The sequence below is a fragment of the Micromys minutus genome (assembly GCF_963924665.1).
Source record: "Micromys minutus genome assembly, chromosome: 3".
In the NCBI taxonomy this organism is placed as follows: domain Eukaryota; kingdom Metazoa; phylum Chordata; class Mammalia; order Rodentia; family Muridae; genus Micromys; species Micromys minutus.
Genome location: NC_137972.1, coordinates 65995698 through 66014680, shown reverse-complemented (window position 1 = coordinate 66014680; position 18983 = coordinate 65995698). Strand labels below are relative to the sequence as shown.

Here is an 18983-nt window from a genome sequence, read left to right as displayed (position 1 = left end):
ACAACAAGATTTAAAGATTAAGCAGAGGTAAAAGTTAAATTATTTAAGAAAAAAATCATGGGAGCTGATTTGCCTTATTTGCTTATCTAAAAGAAAACTTTGTTAGCCGTAAGTATAGTTATAAGGTGGCCTGATGAGGAATACTGTTTAGCTGTAAGGATGAGAGAGGTTTGGCAACACTTGGTAAACCTCGAGATCACGTGCATTCTGACCCTAAGTAAACATGGTTCATTAACTGTTTTAACGTCTGTCTTAGGGTTTCTATTCCTACACAAACATCATGACCAAGAAGCAAGTTGGGGAGGAAAGGGTTTATTCAGCTTACACTTCCATATCGTTGTTCATCACCAGAGGAAGTCAGGACTGGAACTCAAGCAGGTCAGGAAGCTGGAGCTGATGCAGAGGCCATGGAGGGATGTCACTTAGTGGCTTGCTTCCCCTGGCTTGCTCAGCCTGCTTTCTTATAGAACCCAGGTCTACCAGCCCAGGGATGGTACCACTCACAATGTGCTGGGCCCTCCCCCCTTGATCAGTAGTTGAGAAAATGCCTTACAGCTGGATCTCCTGGAGGCATTTGCTCACCTGAGGCTCCTTTAAATGTGATAACTCCAGCTTGTGTCAAGTTGACACAAAACCAGTCAGTACAACATCTTTATGTGAGGTGTCTTTAGGAAAACACACATCTCTGCAGGCAGTTTTGGCTTTACTGGTGCTGTTGAAGTCTCTTAACTTTCAGTGAGAAGAAAAGACAAGCTGGATTCCAGGCTTTGGGGCTCTTTTTTCTTCTCCTATCCCTTAACTTTCTTTTTGTCTTGCTGCAAAACGTGAGTGTCAGCAGTCCTGGGAGTCCTCTTGCATTGTGCAGAACAGAAGAAACCACCAGATTGCAGGCTGGTACAACTGCTCTGGAAATCTGTCTGCTGGTCCCTCAGAAAAATGGACATAGTACTACCCGAGGACCCAGCTATATCACTCCTGGGCATATACTCAAAAGATGCTATAACATACAATAAGGACACATGCTCAACCATGTTCATAGCAGCCTTATTTATAATAGCCAGAAGCTGGAAAGAACCCAGATGTCTTTCAACAAAGGAATGGATACAGAAAATGTTGTACATTTACACAGTGAAGCACTACTCAGCTATTAAAAACAATGACTACATGAAATTCTTAGGCATATGGATGGAACTAGAAACTATCAGACTGAGTTAGCTAATCCAATCACAATAAAACACCCATGGTATGTACCCAAAAGCTCTGAATACCCAAGATACAATCACAGACCACATGAAGCTCAAGAAGAAGGATGACCAAAGTGCTGATGCTTTGGTCCTTCTTAGAAGGGGGAAAAGTATTCTCAAGAGGAAATACAAAGTTTGTAGCAGAGACTGAAGGACAGGCCATCCAGAGACTGCCCCACCTGGAGATCCAGCCCATATACAGGCACCAAACCCAGATTATATTGCTGATGCCAAGAAGTGCATGCTGACAGGAGCCTGATATAGCTGTCTCCTGAGAAGCTCTGCCAGAGCCTGACCAATACAAAGGGGGATGCTCACAGCCAACCATTGAACTGAGAACAGGGTCCTTAATGGAGGAGTTAGAGAAAGAATTAAAGGAGTTGAAGGGGTTTGTAACCCCATAAGAACAACCGTAACAACCAAGCAGAGCTCCCAGGGACTAAACCACTATCCAAAGAGTACACATGGAGGGACCCATGGCTCCATCTGCATATGTAGCAGAGACTGGCCTTGTTGGGTATTAATGGGAGGAGAAGCCCTTGGTCCTGCCAAGGCTTGATGCCCCAATGTAGGGGAATGTTAGGGTGGGGAGGTGGGAGGGAGTGGGTGGTTTGGTGCACACCCTCATAGAAGCAGGGTGAGGGCCGATGGAATAGGAGGTATAGAAGGGAATCAGGAAAAGGGATAATATTTGAAATGTAAATAAAATATATCCAATAAAAAAAATAATTCTACCACAAAAGAAGAGGAGGAGAGGAGGAGGAGAAGAAGAAGAAAAGGAAGGAGGAGGAGGATGAGAGGAGGAGGAGAAGAAGAAAAAGGAGAAGGAGGAGGAGGAGAAACCACCAAGCTGCCAAGTATCCCAGGGGGAGCTGGGCACATATGACGCATGCTCTTTAACATATAAACCATAAGGGTGATAGAGCCAGAGGGTCAGCCAGATTATTCCAGATTTCAAAGACCTTCAAATAAAAACAAAAAGAAATAACCATGGTTCCAGGAAACATTCAGGTCATGACTAATGTCATTCATGTCACAGGCAGTGACAAGTGCGGTAACTTTAAAACCTGTCTGCAAATTTTTCAGCCAATTCCTGTACGTGACCCCACCCCTTGAATCTGAGCTGGCTTTAGTCACTGACTCAGTCATAGCCAAGAAAACGCACTGGAAGTAAGTATGCATGACTTCTACCACAAAAATGCTGACATTTCCTTCCTGCTTGAAAGCACAGTCACTTTTGGAGTTGGGAGCCAGCATGTGAGAAATCTAATTGCTGTGACAGAGCCTGGGTCTCCCCAAGACACCACGGATAAGCACTCTGTTCTGAGATGGAGATCCTCAGCAGGGTCAGGCTCAGCTTTCAGACCTGTGACTAAAAATGTCTTTGCCCTAGTTCAGCACCCTGTTGTTGAGTCAACTCCAGATGCTGAATTTCCCCGGAAATCCATGGAATGGAGACCGTAATGTGCGATTGTAGGCCTAGGCTGACGTGTAATAGGCAATTATTGGCATCTTCATCCAATGCTACACCCAGGGTTCCCAGTGAGTAGTTTTGAAATTGGTAGGGCTGTTTATACCACAGGAGTCAGCAAGCATCCAAATCGGGGTGTAAATAATTGGCTGTGCCTTTGAATTTTTGACCCCCAGAATCCATGAGGTAAATGAGATGAGCCGCATGGTTTGAGAGCCATTAGTTATGGATGGGAAATAACTAATGTGATTGGAGCAGCACAGAAATAGTCCTTGTGAACAAGATTACCATCTTGCTTCTTTTGGGAGAAGAGGGGGACTATGACTTCTGGACTGAGAGGCAAGTTCTCTGTTTTCCTCAAAATGCTTCATAGTGCTCTTTCTCTCTTCTCTCGCTCTGCCCTCTTGCTCCTCTCTCTCTCTCCCCTCATTCCCTCCCCCATTCATCTCTCCACAAGCTCATGGCCGGCCTTTACTTCTCTACTCCTCTTCTCCTCTTCTCTCTCTCTCTGCCTCTACTACCCTCTTAACTCCCCTCCCCATGCCCTGAATAAACTCTATTCTGTACTGCACCATCATGTGGCTGGTCCCTCAGGGGGAAGGGATGCCCAACACGGGTCCCCTAGAGGCATCCCCTTTGCCCCCATGCCTCAACACACCTCCATAGAACATATCCCCGACTCTCTTTATCTTGTTCCTAATATCAGTGCTGAAACACGGAACATAGCTTTTCTTCATCTTTTTTTATAAGCACATCATTGGTGCCGAGACCTGGGTGGAAAAACTGCAGGTTTGCATCCCGACGCTCACTAGCTTAAACTTTGGAGAGCTGTTCCTGTTACAGGATTACCAGCCACTGTGCACGGAGAAGCCTGATGCGAACGTTTACCAAATAGACCCTGATGGTGAAAGCCAGATACACCCCAAAACTGACAATGCCCCAAAACAGCAGGAAGTAGGCTAAGAGACTGGCACCCCTATTCTCCTTTCACCATTGCCCTCCTCCCCTTTCCTTCTTTTTATGCTCCTGCAAAATTTTTCTTTCTTCCAAATGTACTTAATATCTACCTGTAGTGTGTGTGTGTGTGTGTGTGTGTGTGTGTGTGTGTGTGTGTGTGTGTGTTCAGCATCTTGTCAAGTCCAGGCACTCATTACATCTAGAACAGATCTAGAGAAGCAACGCACAGATGCTTCAGCCTTCTCTTACAGATACAGACGCTTCTGTTGGACCTGTTCCTTCTGACCTGTCCTCAGATGGTTCCACAGACCCTGGACAACAAGGAAACAGCCAACTCTTAAGACTGGACAAACATCCCCACTCCCACTTTTCTAGACTCTCTAGAAACGTTGCCCCAAAGCAAGTGTGTGAAGCAGAGATTACAATGACCTTATTCCTGTTCCACTATCACCTCTAATTTTTCTTTTTAATTAAACCAAAACTGGGGAATGTTGGGATTCTGTAAACCCCACCCCACAAAAAAAAAGCTTCATAGTATTTATTTGATCATTATCATTGTTTTCGGAATGGGGTCTGACTATGCTGCCCCATGATTCTCAACCTCTCAAATGATCCCATTTCTAGGACTGCAGATATGTGTCCCCACAACTAAGTTGATAAATCCTCTAAAATCAGTGATGGTTGCAAGGATATCCATCACATAATACTTAATTAAATCACATAGATTTCGTGTGATTTTCCCATATCCTTTATGATAAATCATTTTTAAAAGAAATCTTGCTCTTGATTCCCCATGTATTCAGCAAGATGCAACTGAATGTGGAATTGCTGTTCCAGAACATTAACAGTTTAAGTGTAAAGGCTGAAACCTAGATTATGGAAGACTGTGGAGGGCACTAGGCACTTGTGTTCATGGGCATGTGCTAGTGAAGCCAGGACTGTTAAACACGCAGATGTGTACACGTGTGTCTCACCCAGGGAGCTGGAGTGAGCTTGGAGACCTGTGTCATAGGTAAGGCTGGGCCACACCTGAATTGCCTACAGTATTTTCCCAGACTCTTCCTCCTTCAACCTTAATCTCCAGCTTTGCTTTCCAGTCAGCTAAACCCATCCTTGGGGGCAGGGGAGGGGGAATGTCACCTGCTCTTTACAGCCTGGGGACTGTTAGCTTAAAGGCAAATCCACTGGCCTTGTCCTAAGGACCTAGCTAGGGCTTATGCCATCATCTGCTGCCATTACATGCCACCAGGTGTGGGACAACTTGTAAAAGGACTGCTCACCACCCAAACTCTCTCTCTCTGTGTTCCCATGTGTCCTAAGCTGATCTCCCTCCCTCCCCTTCACTTCTTTCTAGTGCTCCATCCTCTTCTCTGCCCCCATGGCTCTGCTTCCATCTGTCTGTCTGTTTACATGTCCCCTCGTTGGCCTTCACCCCTCCTCTAGGCCTTCACCCCTTTCCTTCCCTCAGATAAAACCCCTTATACCAGATACATTGCATGATTTCTCAGGGGGGCCACCTTGGCATGGGCCCACCTGGTATCCCCATGATGAATTATATTTCATAGCAGAAACCTCTACACTACAGCAGAGACCACACCAGCTCCTCCCTTAGACCCTAAAGCTGTAGAACTCATTCTCGTGGAAGAGGTCACATGTACTTTGCAAAAGTTTCCATTTAGTCATGCCTTATACTTTGCTGTGCACACAAGATGGAAAGAATTGTCACCAGATAACTTTTTTCCCCCAAAATGTTCCTGTATGCCTAAAGTAACATGCCTGGCATAGGACTCCAGAAGTTTGAACCAACGCTGGCTGCTGAGTTGTGTTGAATTGGATTTCCTTCTTGCTTTACATGGACCATTACTCTACCAAACCTGGTGTTTGCAGAGACACCTCCCTCCCATAGAAGACCAACAAAACTGTGTGGTCTTATAATATGAGAACTGAAATACAATCAGAGTTGAAACAGTTATGTGGTATCAAAGAAGAGATGTTATTGTGTGGTCTTTTGATACTCTGCATTGTTTAAGACAAGCTTAATGTTAGGATCATAAGTAAAACCCTTGTGTGTGACTTGGGATAGTGTGATGCTTGCAAATTAGAATCAGCCACAGAGCAGCCTGTTATGAGCTACCCCTAAGGTAGGCCCGGATATTGGGCTAAAATGGCTCTAATATGTTAATGACTCAACCCTTCACTGGGACAATACAAAAGACTGAAACTTTGGATGCTGCACTAGAATCATACTACCTCCAGAGACAGGGTATCTGGAGCTTCTGCACGGATTCCCATTGGCAAAGGGACTTTGAGATCGGCTACTGTGTGACACTGGCTTTGGTGGCTGCTGCTGAGTTCATCTATGCCCACCTGTCAAGGCTAGCCTCTGTCCAGAGCACTTCAGGGACCTTCTGGAACTTCCAATAGTGTCATCCTTCCCACCTGCCACAGCTGACGACTTGCCCGCAGATGCCAGTGGAGTTTGCTCCCACAGCACCCTCACCGGAGAGGATTCCCAAGCAGAAGCCTGCAGCATTTCCTGCCTGGCTGGTCCCTGCTCTGGATGATGTCTTTACACAAGACTACTGCAGCAATGTAGTACTGTAAGGAATGTGTGGATGAGTTGAGCATATTCGAAAGGCAAATCTCTTATGGACATCCTAAGTGCCAAGTGCCTCCCTGCCTACCAGCTCAGGTTATCACATTGAGCACCTACCAAATGTCATATTATAACATATATGTGAATCTCACAATATGGGAGAATATATGTATAAAAGCCTTATTATATTTTGCATTGTATTTTATATAGGACAAGAAGAGATTTTGTGGGATCCATATTTATACACCAATATAGTTCAATACATGCAATTTTCTTATTTGAATGTCCTGGATGATGTTATATATTTGATTGCATTGACTATTTGTCCCTAATACTTGGTTCTCTGTATCTAGACAAAGTGATAACGATGGGAACAGTAACAACGCCATACCAAGCAGTTAGGCCCAGGCCTGTAGATAAAATTCTCAGCATCTGAGTTGTGCTGTTTTGGGAAAGTACATAAGTAGCTACACGGTATGACTTAAACTATGTAAAAAAGTTCTTAATATATGACCTGCCACAGGTTTTCAGATTTCGCCATTAGGAGCTATTCATTTGTATCTATAATACAAATACCCTGAAAAAGTATGATGTTTAGCAACGCTTTTAGGCAACACCTTACTTAATAAGGTATGAGTGCCACCATTCTTAGAGAGACTTAGAGGATGGGATGTGCAACCCATTCCTGAGGCAAGGTAGAACTCTGTGTGTGTGTGTGTGTGTGTGTGTGTGTGTGTGTGTGTAATAGGGACATGGAGAATTCGGAGACAAGCTTTTCCTTCTTCAGACCAACTTTGTTAAGGTTTTCATTGCTGTGAAAAGACACCATGACCAAGGTGAACATAATAAAGGACAATATTTAATTGGGGCTGGCTCACAGTTGCAGAGGTTCAGTCCATTATCATATCAGGATCCGGAGAGGCATGACACTAGAAGAGCTGAGAGTTCTACATCTTGGTCTGAAGGCAAAAATAAGAAGACTGGCTCCCATAGGGTTAGGAGGAGGGTCTCAAAGCCCACCTCCACAGTGACACACTTTCTCCAACAAGGCCACACCTCCTAATTGTGCCACTCCCTGGGTCAAGAGTGTTCAAACCACCATAATTATATATCTTCAAGCTGTCCTAAGAAATCTGTGCTTCCCTTGAAATTGGCTCAGGATAAGCATTTTTGTTTTCAAAATACAGAAAAAAGGGGAGAAAAAGGTAAAATAGCAGTAGGGATAGGAATTGCATTATTACCTAAATATGTGTATGTGTGTGCATAGCTCACATGAGTCAGTGTACAAGTATACATGAATAGAATAAATGAAATTTTTCCATCTGGGCCAACAATGCTTCCTCTTAGAACTAAAACCCAAGTAATAAAAATGCCACTATCTGGCATGAGAAGTCATACTTTGAGTCGTTGGTCGGGGTTGTCCAAGAGACTCCCAAAACATTATAGCCTGCTGCAATTGTCTCTCGGATGTGGAACGTAAGTCCCTATTGCTGAAGACACGATCTACTTCAGATGCAGGACCCAGAGCTGGAACTGACCTGCAAGCCTCCTCCCTGAGGACTAGCTTTCATGGTACCAGAAGGTGCCATGAAAAGGTACAAAGGATGCAACTAACAATCCTACCCAGGAATGATAACTGTGAATCACACCAACAACCAGCCTGGCATGATAGCCCTAAGGGTGCAGTAGTGGCACACATACCTTGGCAGTAACCATAAGCTCTCTGATCGGACTTAAGGCCCACTCAACAAGATGGACGGTTGGTAATCATGTCTGGTACTAGGAACCTAGACAGTTACGCAGGGCTAGCGAAACCATGAATCTTGGAAGAGAATCTATAACCACTACTTTACTAAACCAGTATATTTCCTAACTACACTTTAAATATTTGTCCTTATACCCACACATAAATGTAGCCTCGCCCTCTCACATCAAGGAAACATCTCTCTGTTAAAAGAGAGTGACCACTACAGAAAACAGCCAACCAAAATGCATGGTTAGGGGCCCAATCCCATCTTCTTCACCTAAGCCTCAGGAATCAAAAGGGGGAGGAAAGATTATTAATAGACAGAGGAACAGGATGTTTATTGTGTGATTTTTGTCTCCTTGGAATGCCAGAAGCTACACCTCCAAAGTCTCATGCCTAAACCTGAGCTGAACAGGGGCAATGGACATGCTGATGAAAATGGAGGAAAGCCCAGGAGGCCCCAGACTTACACAAAAAATAGCAGGTAACTAAGGAATGCTGAAAGCAAGAGAAAGCCTTCTCCAAGGAAGAGCATACACCAATTGATTATTCAGTACCCAAGGGTCAGCCCTGAACACACACACATAGAAGTTGTTAACATTATAGACTGATCAGGTTATACTGATCAGGTATTTAAGGGTGTGTGTGTGTGTGTGTGTGTGTGTGTGTGTGTGTGTGTGTTTCTGTGTGTAAAAACAATTAAGGGAGAAGAGGCCATGGAGAGAGGAAAGGGAAAGGGAGAAATGATGTATTATGTATATGTACATACATATACATTTAAAGTTTTTTTTTTTGGTTATCAAAAAGAAAGATTTTGAAATAAGAAAAGATTCAGTGTGTGAAATAAAATGACCAAGGTAATGAATGCCCTCTTTCTCTGACCCATTTTCTGTTTGCTTAGACAGTTCTCAGCCTTCTAACTGCTTCCTCCCAATGGTCATGTCTGCCTTGGCAACACATTTAAGATTTCCATGGCCTTGGCTTTGGTCCAGATGTATTAATTAAAATAATTAAAGTAAAACAACTAGAAAAGATACAAGTAAAAAATAATTAGAAGGTTACATCTAAAATAATTATGCTCTGCCAGAAACGAACATTTCAGGGGGCTCTGGCTCTCACTTTTAACTTTGATGTAAATTATGGTCTTTGGAGGTTTTAAAAACTTTTAAAAACTCTCTACCCCTGAGCTTGGGCACCAGTAGAATTTTTAGAGGCCCAAGGCCACTGTTGGTCTGACCATCAATAGAAAGGACTTAAAACTCCAGATAGGCTTAATCAGCATGGTTGTCAACAGTTATCTTGTATGGATCTTTTCATGAAATATGCAATCATATATGGACATTCAGCGGAATGATTAAACAGGTCCCACGTAACAATATACAAGCAAGTGATAGTTTAGTTTTGTTTAAATGCTGTGTGTTAAATTTCAAAGACCCGCCCACTTCAGTGCTAGATCAGATCTTTTGGGACAGTTCATCCAACTTTGGGGATTCTAACCTATTAAAATCTCAGTCTTATATTAGAGGGTGGGGGAAGTTCGGTCTCCTTCCTGTTCAACACATCTGTTCACTTCCTGTGGCACCACTGAGGTGCTCTTCAAACAGAGAGCATACTACAGGGTTCTCTACAGTGCTCCGTGCTGCTTGCTGCCTGTGTCCCCTCTATCTCTCCCCCCACTCAGAGAAGGAAACTGATTTTCTCATCCCCTTTGTTCCTTTTTTAAAAAAATCAAACAAACAACCCTTATCTCCCATTTTCATGCATCATGGTCCCTTATCACCATTGTTCTTAGCTCTTAGATCTACTAGACAATTTTTTAAATGAAGTCCTTAGCTTTAGTGAGAGCCATCAGTGATTCTAGGCAGGAGATGGAATCTCCATTCCGTATGTGTGTGCTGGAGACTTTTGAGTCCTTATAAGAGGTACTATGCACCAACTAACCTCCGCTCTAGCCAGATAACTCGTTTTTCCATTCCTTTGTGTATAGTTGGGTGCTGCCATGCCTAGGTGATGCCCTGCCCCTTCCTTTCCACGCCAACAATGTCTATTGACTTTGTGAGAATTCGTTGTAGAAAATGGATCCATCCTGCCGCTGCTCAGTGAAAGAGGGAAAAGGATTAGCTGATGGACCCACAGCTGTCCCAGTGAAACTAGCCTGGCACAGGAGCTACCTCCACCAGGCACTTGGGAGCTGCTTGCTCCTGCACATGCAGGAGATGCCAGTGAGCTTTCTTTTGTAAGAGTGTACATGACATGTTCAGTCTCCAAACCCTAACCATCCCTTTGTTCTTAGAGCGAACTACATCCTATCAGCTCTTAGGTGTGTGTGCCTGGTGGTCCTAACTTTAGTCCCAAGTCAAGGTGGTTCTGTTGGAGAACCACTCCTTGGTTTTGCATGAACATCAGGTTGACGTGCAACGTCTAGTGTTCTCAGCCTTGAGATGTCGCTGTGGTTGTTGACCCCCTAGCCTTAAGTTTTATCTACCATCTTCCACAAATCATTCCTAGAGAAAGATACATTGGTTTGTTTTAGGTTTTTTGTTTGTTTGTTTGGTTGGTTTTTTGGCTTTTTGAATTAAGGGCTACAAAGACAAGAAAATGCAAACTCAGTAACCTTGTAGTCACAAAACTGTGTTGTTAGAGTGTCAGACTTCATAGAATTGTAAAATTTTAAAACAGGAAACCAACAAAAACTCCCCATAAAAAATGGATACATTGTGTGGCAACTGCTTACTTCTTGTACTTACTAATGTTTATTTTTCTCCTTTTCTTCCTTCCTTTTTTACATCTGCTCTTTCTCTTTAAACGCTCTCCTGTCACTAAATGGCTCAGGAGTGACTTCAGTACCTTAAGGCTTCAGTACCTTAAGGGCCAGGCAGTAGGTGGCCCACAAAACAAAGATCTCATGCAGCCTTAATAATGATGAACTAATTTTGGTCACTGGCCTAGTGTCTTCTGAAATGTTGATTGTTTGTTTAGATCATTGTTAAGTGGCTCAAGCTAGCCTGGAACTTCCCAAGTAGCCAAGGTTGACTGTTAATTTCTGATGCTCCTCCCTCTGTCTCCCCGGGTGTTGGGATTGCTACTATACAACTGTATGCTGCTATACACATTTCATGTGCTGCTGGCGTCCGAAGCCAGTGTTTGGGTGTACTCGGTGGGCAAGCACTCTACCTGCTGAACTGCAGCCCAAGCCTGCTCGTGTTGCTTTTAATCTCTTCTACTTCTACTAAAAAACAACATAGCTTTCTAAAACGTGCTTAACAGAACACTACTGTATACTCATTACAATTTAAATTAAGTTTAAAATTTTCACCATTTCAATACAAATGGGTTTCCTGAAATCAATAATGTTTTGGATGGCCAAGATGGCACCCCCATGACGGTCTGGCTGTGACTGTTTTGTTTTTATTTTAATCAATGATGCAAAACCCATTAGCACCCAGTTTCCGTGTTTCTTTTCTCTTGCTGGGTGGTTTGTCCCTCTGGAGCATCTGACAGAACTGCTAAGTTGCTGATGCTGCTGGCATGTCCTGCCCTGTCTAATTTGCTAGGAGCGGGTTCGGCTCTCCTAGGATGACCATGTAAACTTCTTGACCGTAGGCAGGGGAATCCTAACGTCTGGTGTAGCTTCACGGACAGTAAGTTCTCGTTTTCAGGCCTGTCGGAGACCGTGAGGGCTGAACGGGAGATCTGAGGAGCCAGAAGAGATCCTCCATGCTCATCCTCAGGATCATCTTGCGAGGCTGCTTCGGACACGATGTATGGGATGTCTGTGCTGCGGGAGCGTGTGATCTTTTGGACTTGGCATCTCCATTCTGCGGAGTTCCATGATTGGTCCATGATTGAACTGTACTCAACACTCCAGTTGCTAAGACCCCGGACTAGCTTTCTTCCTTCAGAATAAACGAAGCTCCTGGACTTCATTGTTTTGAAGGTGTTGGGGTCTCCTGGGTAGTAGCGCTTGAGTTTGCTCTCCAGCAGAGGATGGGAAATGGTGCTTTCGACACCTGCAATCCTCGCTGCGTTCAGACTTGATGCAGCTTCGGCGCTCTTGAAATCCGCCCGTGGATCGAGCTCGCCCACGGTCACGCCAGGATCTAGTCCAGGTCTAGATTCTGCGCTCAAAGGACCATCAAGGGTGAGCAGGCTGCGACCTGGCGTGGCAGGGGGGCTGGGGACAGGGGTGTGGTGCAGGCTGCTCGGCTGGTCTAGGTGTGACTTTGCATCCTCTTCCTTCACGCGGAAGGAGCAGGTTTTTTTCCGGAACACTGTCCCTGGCGAAGCGGAGAGGCCAGGCTCCTCAAAGAGAAGCTCTTCGCCATTGAAATGGTAGCGGTACATGCTGTAGCCATCAGCGCTGTTGATGCTGCCCTGCCTTAGCAGGTAGGTGGCCTCGCATTCTGAGGATGCTCTTGATCTAGCCTGGATCAGATCAGACCTGTCGATGCCTACCAGATTCTCCAGAGCGCTCACCATCCTGCCAGATAGCTCCTCCAGCTGAGAGAGCCGAAGGTCAACCGTCTGCAGAGATGTTTTCATGAAGTTTTCTCTTTCATTGATTTCCTCCAACCTCATTGACATATTTTCAACTCTGGTAAATACAAAAGAGATAGGCTTATTAAAGTGAGGTTAATTCAATATTGAAACAGTAGCGATAATGTCATTGTATGAGCTCTGAGGCTTCCATCACCAGCCTTGCTGAGCCTGTTTGTGAGCGTTACCTACCCCCAATACATCGTTACCTACCCCCAATACAAGCGCTCACTTAAATTACAAGATTAGGAAATACTCATTAACATACAGTGTTTCCCGGATGCCAGATATTCTGTTGGAGTAGTGGGCGCTCACTAATATGCTTTTACTCGGTGCTGGTTTAGGCATATTTAAATCCCAATACTGCCCTATGAGGTAAGCACTGTTACCTCATCTGTCATCCCCATTGTACAGAAAGGAAGTTAAGCAACAGAACTTGCCCGAGGTCACAGCTAATAAATAAGTTCAGGGTGTAGGAATGTGTGTGTGTGTGATTTGAGCACATTACATTTGCTTCAGCCATTGCCTCTCAGCCGTTCCTCACACCGCCTTGGTAGCCAAAGATACCGGTGATGGTTGTTTGATGGTCCACTGCATTGGATTAAGGAACCTCTCAAGCACCCAGGACCTAACTGAGGACACCTCTAGAATTGCCTGTCCCACAGAGGATGAATTGAGGGGGGAGTCTCACTGTGTGCAGTATCTTCTCATAGGCTGGGATTTCCACTTTTTAAAAAGGGAAGGAGGAAGCTGCCTTAGTAGTACACCCATGAGTCATACTGGCACCCCCTTTCTCCGCTTCCTGACCCACCAGGAGCGAGCAAGCTCCCACCTCCACAGAACAAACCAACCGGCATGCCATCCAGCTGTGATGGACTGTACCTGAAACCGTGAGTCAAAATAAATCCCTCCCCTTTCAAGCTGCTTCTATAATTCCAATACAGCCTCAGTATTTACCAGGAACTGATAAAGCCCTCAAATCATCTATCAATGACCTAACGTAATAGAAATACTACGTACAAATGTGTTCCATGTGTTGTTTAGAAAATAGCAATAAGGGGGAAAGTCTGCCCTTATTCAGAATAAAGGGAATTTTAAAGATTTATTACATTTATTTATTTTATTTGAAGTCTCTTTGTGTGTGTGTGTGTGTGTGTGTGTGTGTGTGTGTGTGTATGTGTGTGTGTGTGTGTGTGTCTCTGTGTGTGTATGTGTGTCTGTGTGCCCCATTCAGAGCCTGTGCCATGGAGTTGGGGAAGATGAGTGCTCAACAGTGCATGTGTGGAAGTCAAGAGAGCTTGCAGAACCGGTTCTTCTTCTACTTCGTGGGGATCAGTGTCAGACCCAGATGGTTAAGTCTGGTGGCAAGCACCTTTACCCGCTGAGCAGCTGCGCCAGCGGGTAAAATGTATGTTTCAGCCCGAGGCTCTTGCATCCACAGATGCAGAACCCACAGACTTGGAAGGCTTGGAGTACTCGTAGTTTCTTTTGAGAGTTTCAACTATGGCTACCAACAATAAATGGGTCACAACAAAATAAATAAATAAATGTTTTACTGGAAGTTCAAGGGACTCAAAAAATGTTAATGGTTAAATGCAGATTATCAGGTGGTTTACTTGAAGATGCCGTATCAGTACATGGCACACATGCAAGGTTATTATTTATGTTCAGTACTTATTAGTAAGGTTTCAGAAGAAAAGATCACGGCACATTATGAACTATCAGGCAATAGCTCTTGGAAGTAATGCTGCTCGGGCTGAAACCTGAGGGAGTGAACCTGGATTTATGTTTCAGTGTGTGCAGTATGAATAGACTCATGACATGCATCTCTGGGGGCACTGAGATATGCCCAGGATTTTGGATTGCCTTCTAAAAGTCGGATTTATTCCGTGGATGAGTTTGGAGTCCTGGCTCCAGGGTGCTTTCGTGGCTTGTCCAGGCAGGTTCCTCCCTATAGGGTGGCAAATACCTTGATGTGATGCCACCATGCTTTGGTTTCTGTCCCAAGTTTCTTAAGAGAACATGTGTGGTTTCTATAACAACTTGGCTTGTAGCGCAGTCTGTTTCCAGGTCTTTGGAGTCCTTGCTACATATCATTGTAAACTCCTCTGTGTCCTGATGACTTACCACACACCCTGATGTGAGAGTCTGCTCTTCCTTTCTCCTTTTCCTTTCTTTTCTTTTCTTTTCTTTTCTTTTTCTTTTTCTTTTTTTTATCATCTGGGTGATGCATGGTGCTCTCCTTATAACACCTCTGCCCACACTGGACATCTGGTGTGCCGCCCATAGCTTGTCATTGCGCTAGCAGCCCTTGCCTGGCATTTGTCTGGAGTCAATTGGTCAGTGCTGCTCTCCTGCTTCCTGCATTGACGGCTGCAGTCTGTGTGGCAGAGTCCTGGCTTCTAGTCTTAACTCTTTTCTTGGAGAGCTATTTATGTGCTCCTTGATTAGCTACAGCGTTTGATCAGGAGTGTCTGGCTTCCTGAAAGCTTGCATTAAGCAGAACCTAATTCAGCGTGGACCAGAAGACATGGCTTCCTTATGGTAAGGCCTTTCTCTTCCAGCCAGTCCTGTTCTTCGGAGTCTCTCTGCTCTTGCCCTTCGGGGTGTGTAGATAAATCTCGCTGAAAACGTCCCATTACTTCTGAAGGAAACTTGGAATTCGCTGTTAAACAAGCTCCTTGCTGTCCTCAGTCTACCACGTCAAACCACAATGCCTCTGCAACTGTCAAATGTGAACTCCCTCGACAACCATCACGGTAAAAGCGCAGCTGTGCCCACAGTTAAATAGAAATAACGTGGGGAAAGTAGAGATAGGCATCTCTCCTCTGACATCTTCTATAATTACCTGCCCCTCCATATTAGCTAATTAGGAGTACAGCTTGACAGAACCCTCAAAGTCATTGTTTCTTTGTTCCCCTTGAGCTGAATCCCGCCCTAACCCTCCATCCTACCACCCAGGGTTTGATCCTGACCTCCTGGAGGGATCCCATTTTGACCTCTAAGAGATGCTCAGGAGAAGCTGCCAGAGACTAAGCTGGAGCCCACAAACTGCTGCCACTTAGAGGAAGCAGCGTTTTAGTCACTGTGCCAGACAGAAGAAGGTTGACCTGAGGTGGGGCTCTTTTCCTTTGTCTTCTGCCCTTTCTCTCCTTGCTGAAATTTTACAGTTTACATGCAAAAAGAAGGAAAAATGGGCAGAGCTCATTTCCTTTTGAAATGATTAGTGAAAGTAACAAATTATGAATACTTTAGTTGCTTTTCTATTGCTGGGATAAAATATCAAGACCAAGGCAATTTCTTATAAAAGAAATTGAGTCACTTGCCTTTTGGTTTCAGAAAGTTAGAGATCATGATGGAGCCAAAAAACAGCTGAGAGATCATATCTTGATCCACAACCATGAGATAGATAGATAGACAGACAGACAGACAGAAAGACAGATAGACAGACAGACAAAAAGACAAATAGACAGACAGAGAATCAGATAGATAGACAGATCGATAGATAAACAGAACTACTGGGAATGACTTGGGCTTTTGAAACCCAATAGTCCACCCCTAATGACACATCTCCTCTAACAAAGCCACACCTCCTAATCCTTCCTAAACACTTCTACCAGCTAGGGACCAAGTATTCAAATACATGAGTCTGTGGGGACTATTCTTATTCAAAGTTCGTGTTTTACTCCCTGAGCCCATAAGCTTATGGGTAAACATAATGCTAAATAAATTTAGTTCAACTTTAAAAGTCTTCATACTCTTCCACAGTCTCAACATAGATTCAAAGTCCAAAGTCTCTTCTAAGACTGAAGACAATCTATTAATTGTAGCTCTGAAGTAGAAACTTAAGGGTTCTTTGGAAAGTTGGTTGGATGGTGTTTTGCTGGGGCAATCAGGTGAAGAAATGTTTAGCTGAAGCAGACACAGGAGAGAGGCTGTTCTACTAAAGTAAGCATGTGAAAGGACACATGATGAAAGACAGATTCTTTGCTAATGACACACATGTATTGGTCTGCCTTATGTTGCATAGTTGAGCTGTTGGGATTCCACAGACAGAAATGCACCAAAAAAACTTCAGGTGGTGTGCTGCAGTTTCTTGCCACTTTTGTGTACTAGGATTGATTGGCAGAGTGCTGTCAACTGAGGCAAGACAAAAGCTGAGGCAAGACTTGTGGAGAACACGTGATGTTTGGAGGGTATAAATAGGACTCAACAAACAGTGATGGGGCTGAGCTGGGCTTACTTATAGAGCTAGCAGTGCAATGCTTGTGGGTCTTGGATCTTTGCTGATCTTCCTTCACTTTGCTGAGAGAGGCACAGCCAAGAACTTCTCCTGGTCCCTCCTGCTGACTTGTGTCTAGTCTGAGGCCTGGCTGTCTCTGCTAGGTTGCATCACCACTATTGCTAACCCGACTCTACCAAACTGGACTGCTGGTGTATCTGTGAGGTGTTTATGAGTGGATCAAACTGCTGCTGCTGACCTGTGAACTGGACTGCCGGTTTCTAGACAACATAGATGGGAGTTGCTCCAAACTTTTCTAAGCAGGTTCACTTCTCCTGTATCCTTTCTTTCCCACTACCTCTGGTGGGTGGCAGGCTAAAAGGGAGGTTAAAGCATTAAAAAACCATCATGAAAAATAAAGTTTAAAAATATTAAAGTTACACAGCCCCCTGTAAAATCAAAAAGCAAATTATATACCTCCAACATGAAATAACTCAGATATATATACATTATCATTCCAAAAGGAGGGAGTGGGGGGATTAAGAAGGAAATACTGGACCAAAACAAGACCAAAATCCAGGAGGGCAAACTTCAACTTCTGTTGTTCTGTGTCTGATGTAACAACCTGTCTGATGTCCAAGGGCTTAGATGTCCCCCACCCCTCCAACTTTGTGTTTGCAACATACTTCTCTCTCTTGGGCTGGTTCCACTCTCTGTTTGCAGCTCTCCTTGGCAGATCTTTCATGGCTCTACCTTCTCCAACATCCTGGTGTTTCTAACACAATTCAGGCTTCACTTTCACAATGCCATGAAATGGCCACACCTTAACCCCAGATAGAAGAGCCACAACTTCCTTATCCATGTATCCTCTATAACTCTAAAGCTGGAACCACATGAACAACACTTCGAGGTTGACTACCAACTTGAGATGAATCCAGGCACCCCTGAATAATATTTGTAGCAGCTTTGCTTTGTTATGCTTTTTAGGAACAGAAAGTTCCTTAAGCCACTTCTTTTCACAAGTTGGAAGCTTAGCTGTGGGGGAGGGGGTCTTATCCTGAGGGCACTATTTTGTTTATTCCTTTTTTGGTCATACCTCTTTTAAATTTCCTTATTGCTTTCAGCACAGGCCTTAGCTACATTAAATTTATTGCCCCCCTTCTTCCTCATTCTCTTCCTCCTCTTTTTCTTCTTCTTTGTCTACTGTACATTTTGTATTTGTTTTTGTCTCACTTGCCATTTTATAGGATAAATTTGCATAGAAGTGATTACTACCAGGTCTACACAGAGAAACCCTATTCTGAGAAACAACAGCAAACAAAACAAAACAAACAAAAAAAACCTCAACAAAATAAAACAAAAAGAATGATTACTAATAACAACACAACAGTCAATAATAATCTTGAATCTCTTCTGCCAAGGAAATTAGCTTGTTACTTTTCAGTTTAGCCTCAGGCAAATTCTTAAGACAAGGACAGAGAGCCACATTCATTGCCAAAACATCACAAGAATAATCTCTAATCCCATTACTGACACTGTTCTCCTGAAACCTCTTAAACCGGGCCTCCACACTCTGCAAGCTCTCAACACTACCATCTTCCAAGTTCCTACAAAGGGAGACCCATGAGGCTTTCACAGTCCAGAGTCCCTAAGTCTTCCACTCCTGCCTCCCCCGCACCAGCGTGGTCAGGTCTATCACAGAAACAGTCCACTCTCTGGTTCCAACGTCTGTCTGTCTTAATTACTTTTCTACATGATAAAACACCATGACCAAAGCAATCTCTAAAATAAAGTGTTTAACTTGATTTTTTTTTTCAGGGGTTTAGTTTATGATGGTGGGGCAAAGGGACATCCAATAGCTTACATCACAGCCATAAAGCAGAGAGAGAAAAAGTGCACACTAGAAACCTCAGGACTGTTTTTCTTTGGTTTTTGTTTGTTTTGTTTTGTTTTGTTTTAATCTCAATTCCTACCCCTAGCAACACAGTTCCTCCAACAAGGGTATAATCCTTCCTAAATAGTTCCGCTAACTGGGAACCAAGTCTTTAAATGAAGGAGTCTGTGGGAGCCATTCTCATTCCAAGGACCCCAGTGAACTATCTCCTTTTCTACTCTTTTTCGAGACCTGGTAACAGTCTTGGCATCTGCACAGAGTGATCCCACATGGCAAGGTCAGGCTACCTAGAGTTTACTTGATGTCTTTCAAAATG

The 18983-nt window shown here is 44.0% G+C and overlaps 1 protein-coding gene across 1 annotated transcript in view; it reads right to left on the bottom strand.

The window, feature by feature from the left end:
* Positions 1-11450: 11450 nt before the first annotated feature.
* Positions 11451-18983, bottom strand: part of TRPM1 (transient receptor potential cation channel subfamily M member 1) — a gene marked incomplete at both ends in the record, with an annotated part of 117539 nt that continues 110006 nt past the window's right edge. Inside the window, one exon of the mRNA XM_080913675.1 lies at positions 11451-12609. Within this exon, the coding sequence (XP_080769801.1) occupies positions 11451-12609 (1159 nt within the window). The remainder of the gene's footprint in view (positions 12610-18983) is intronic.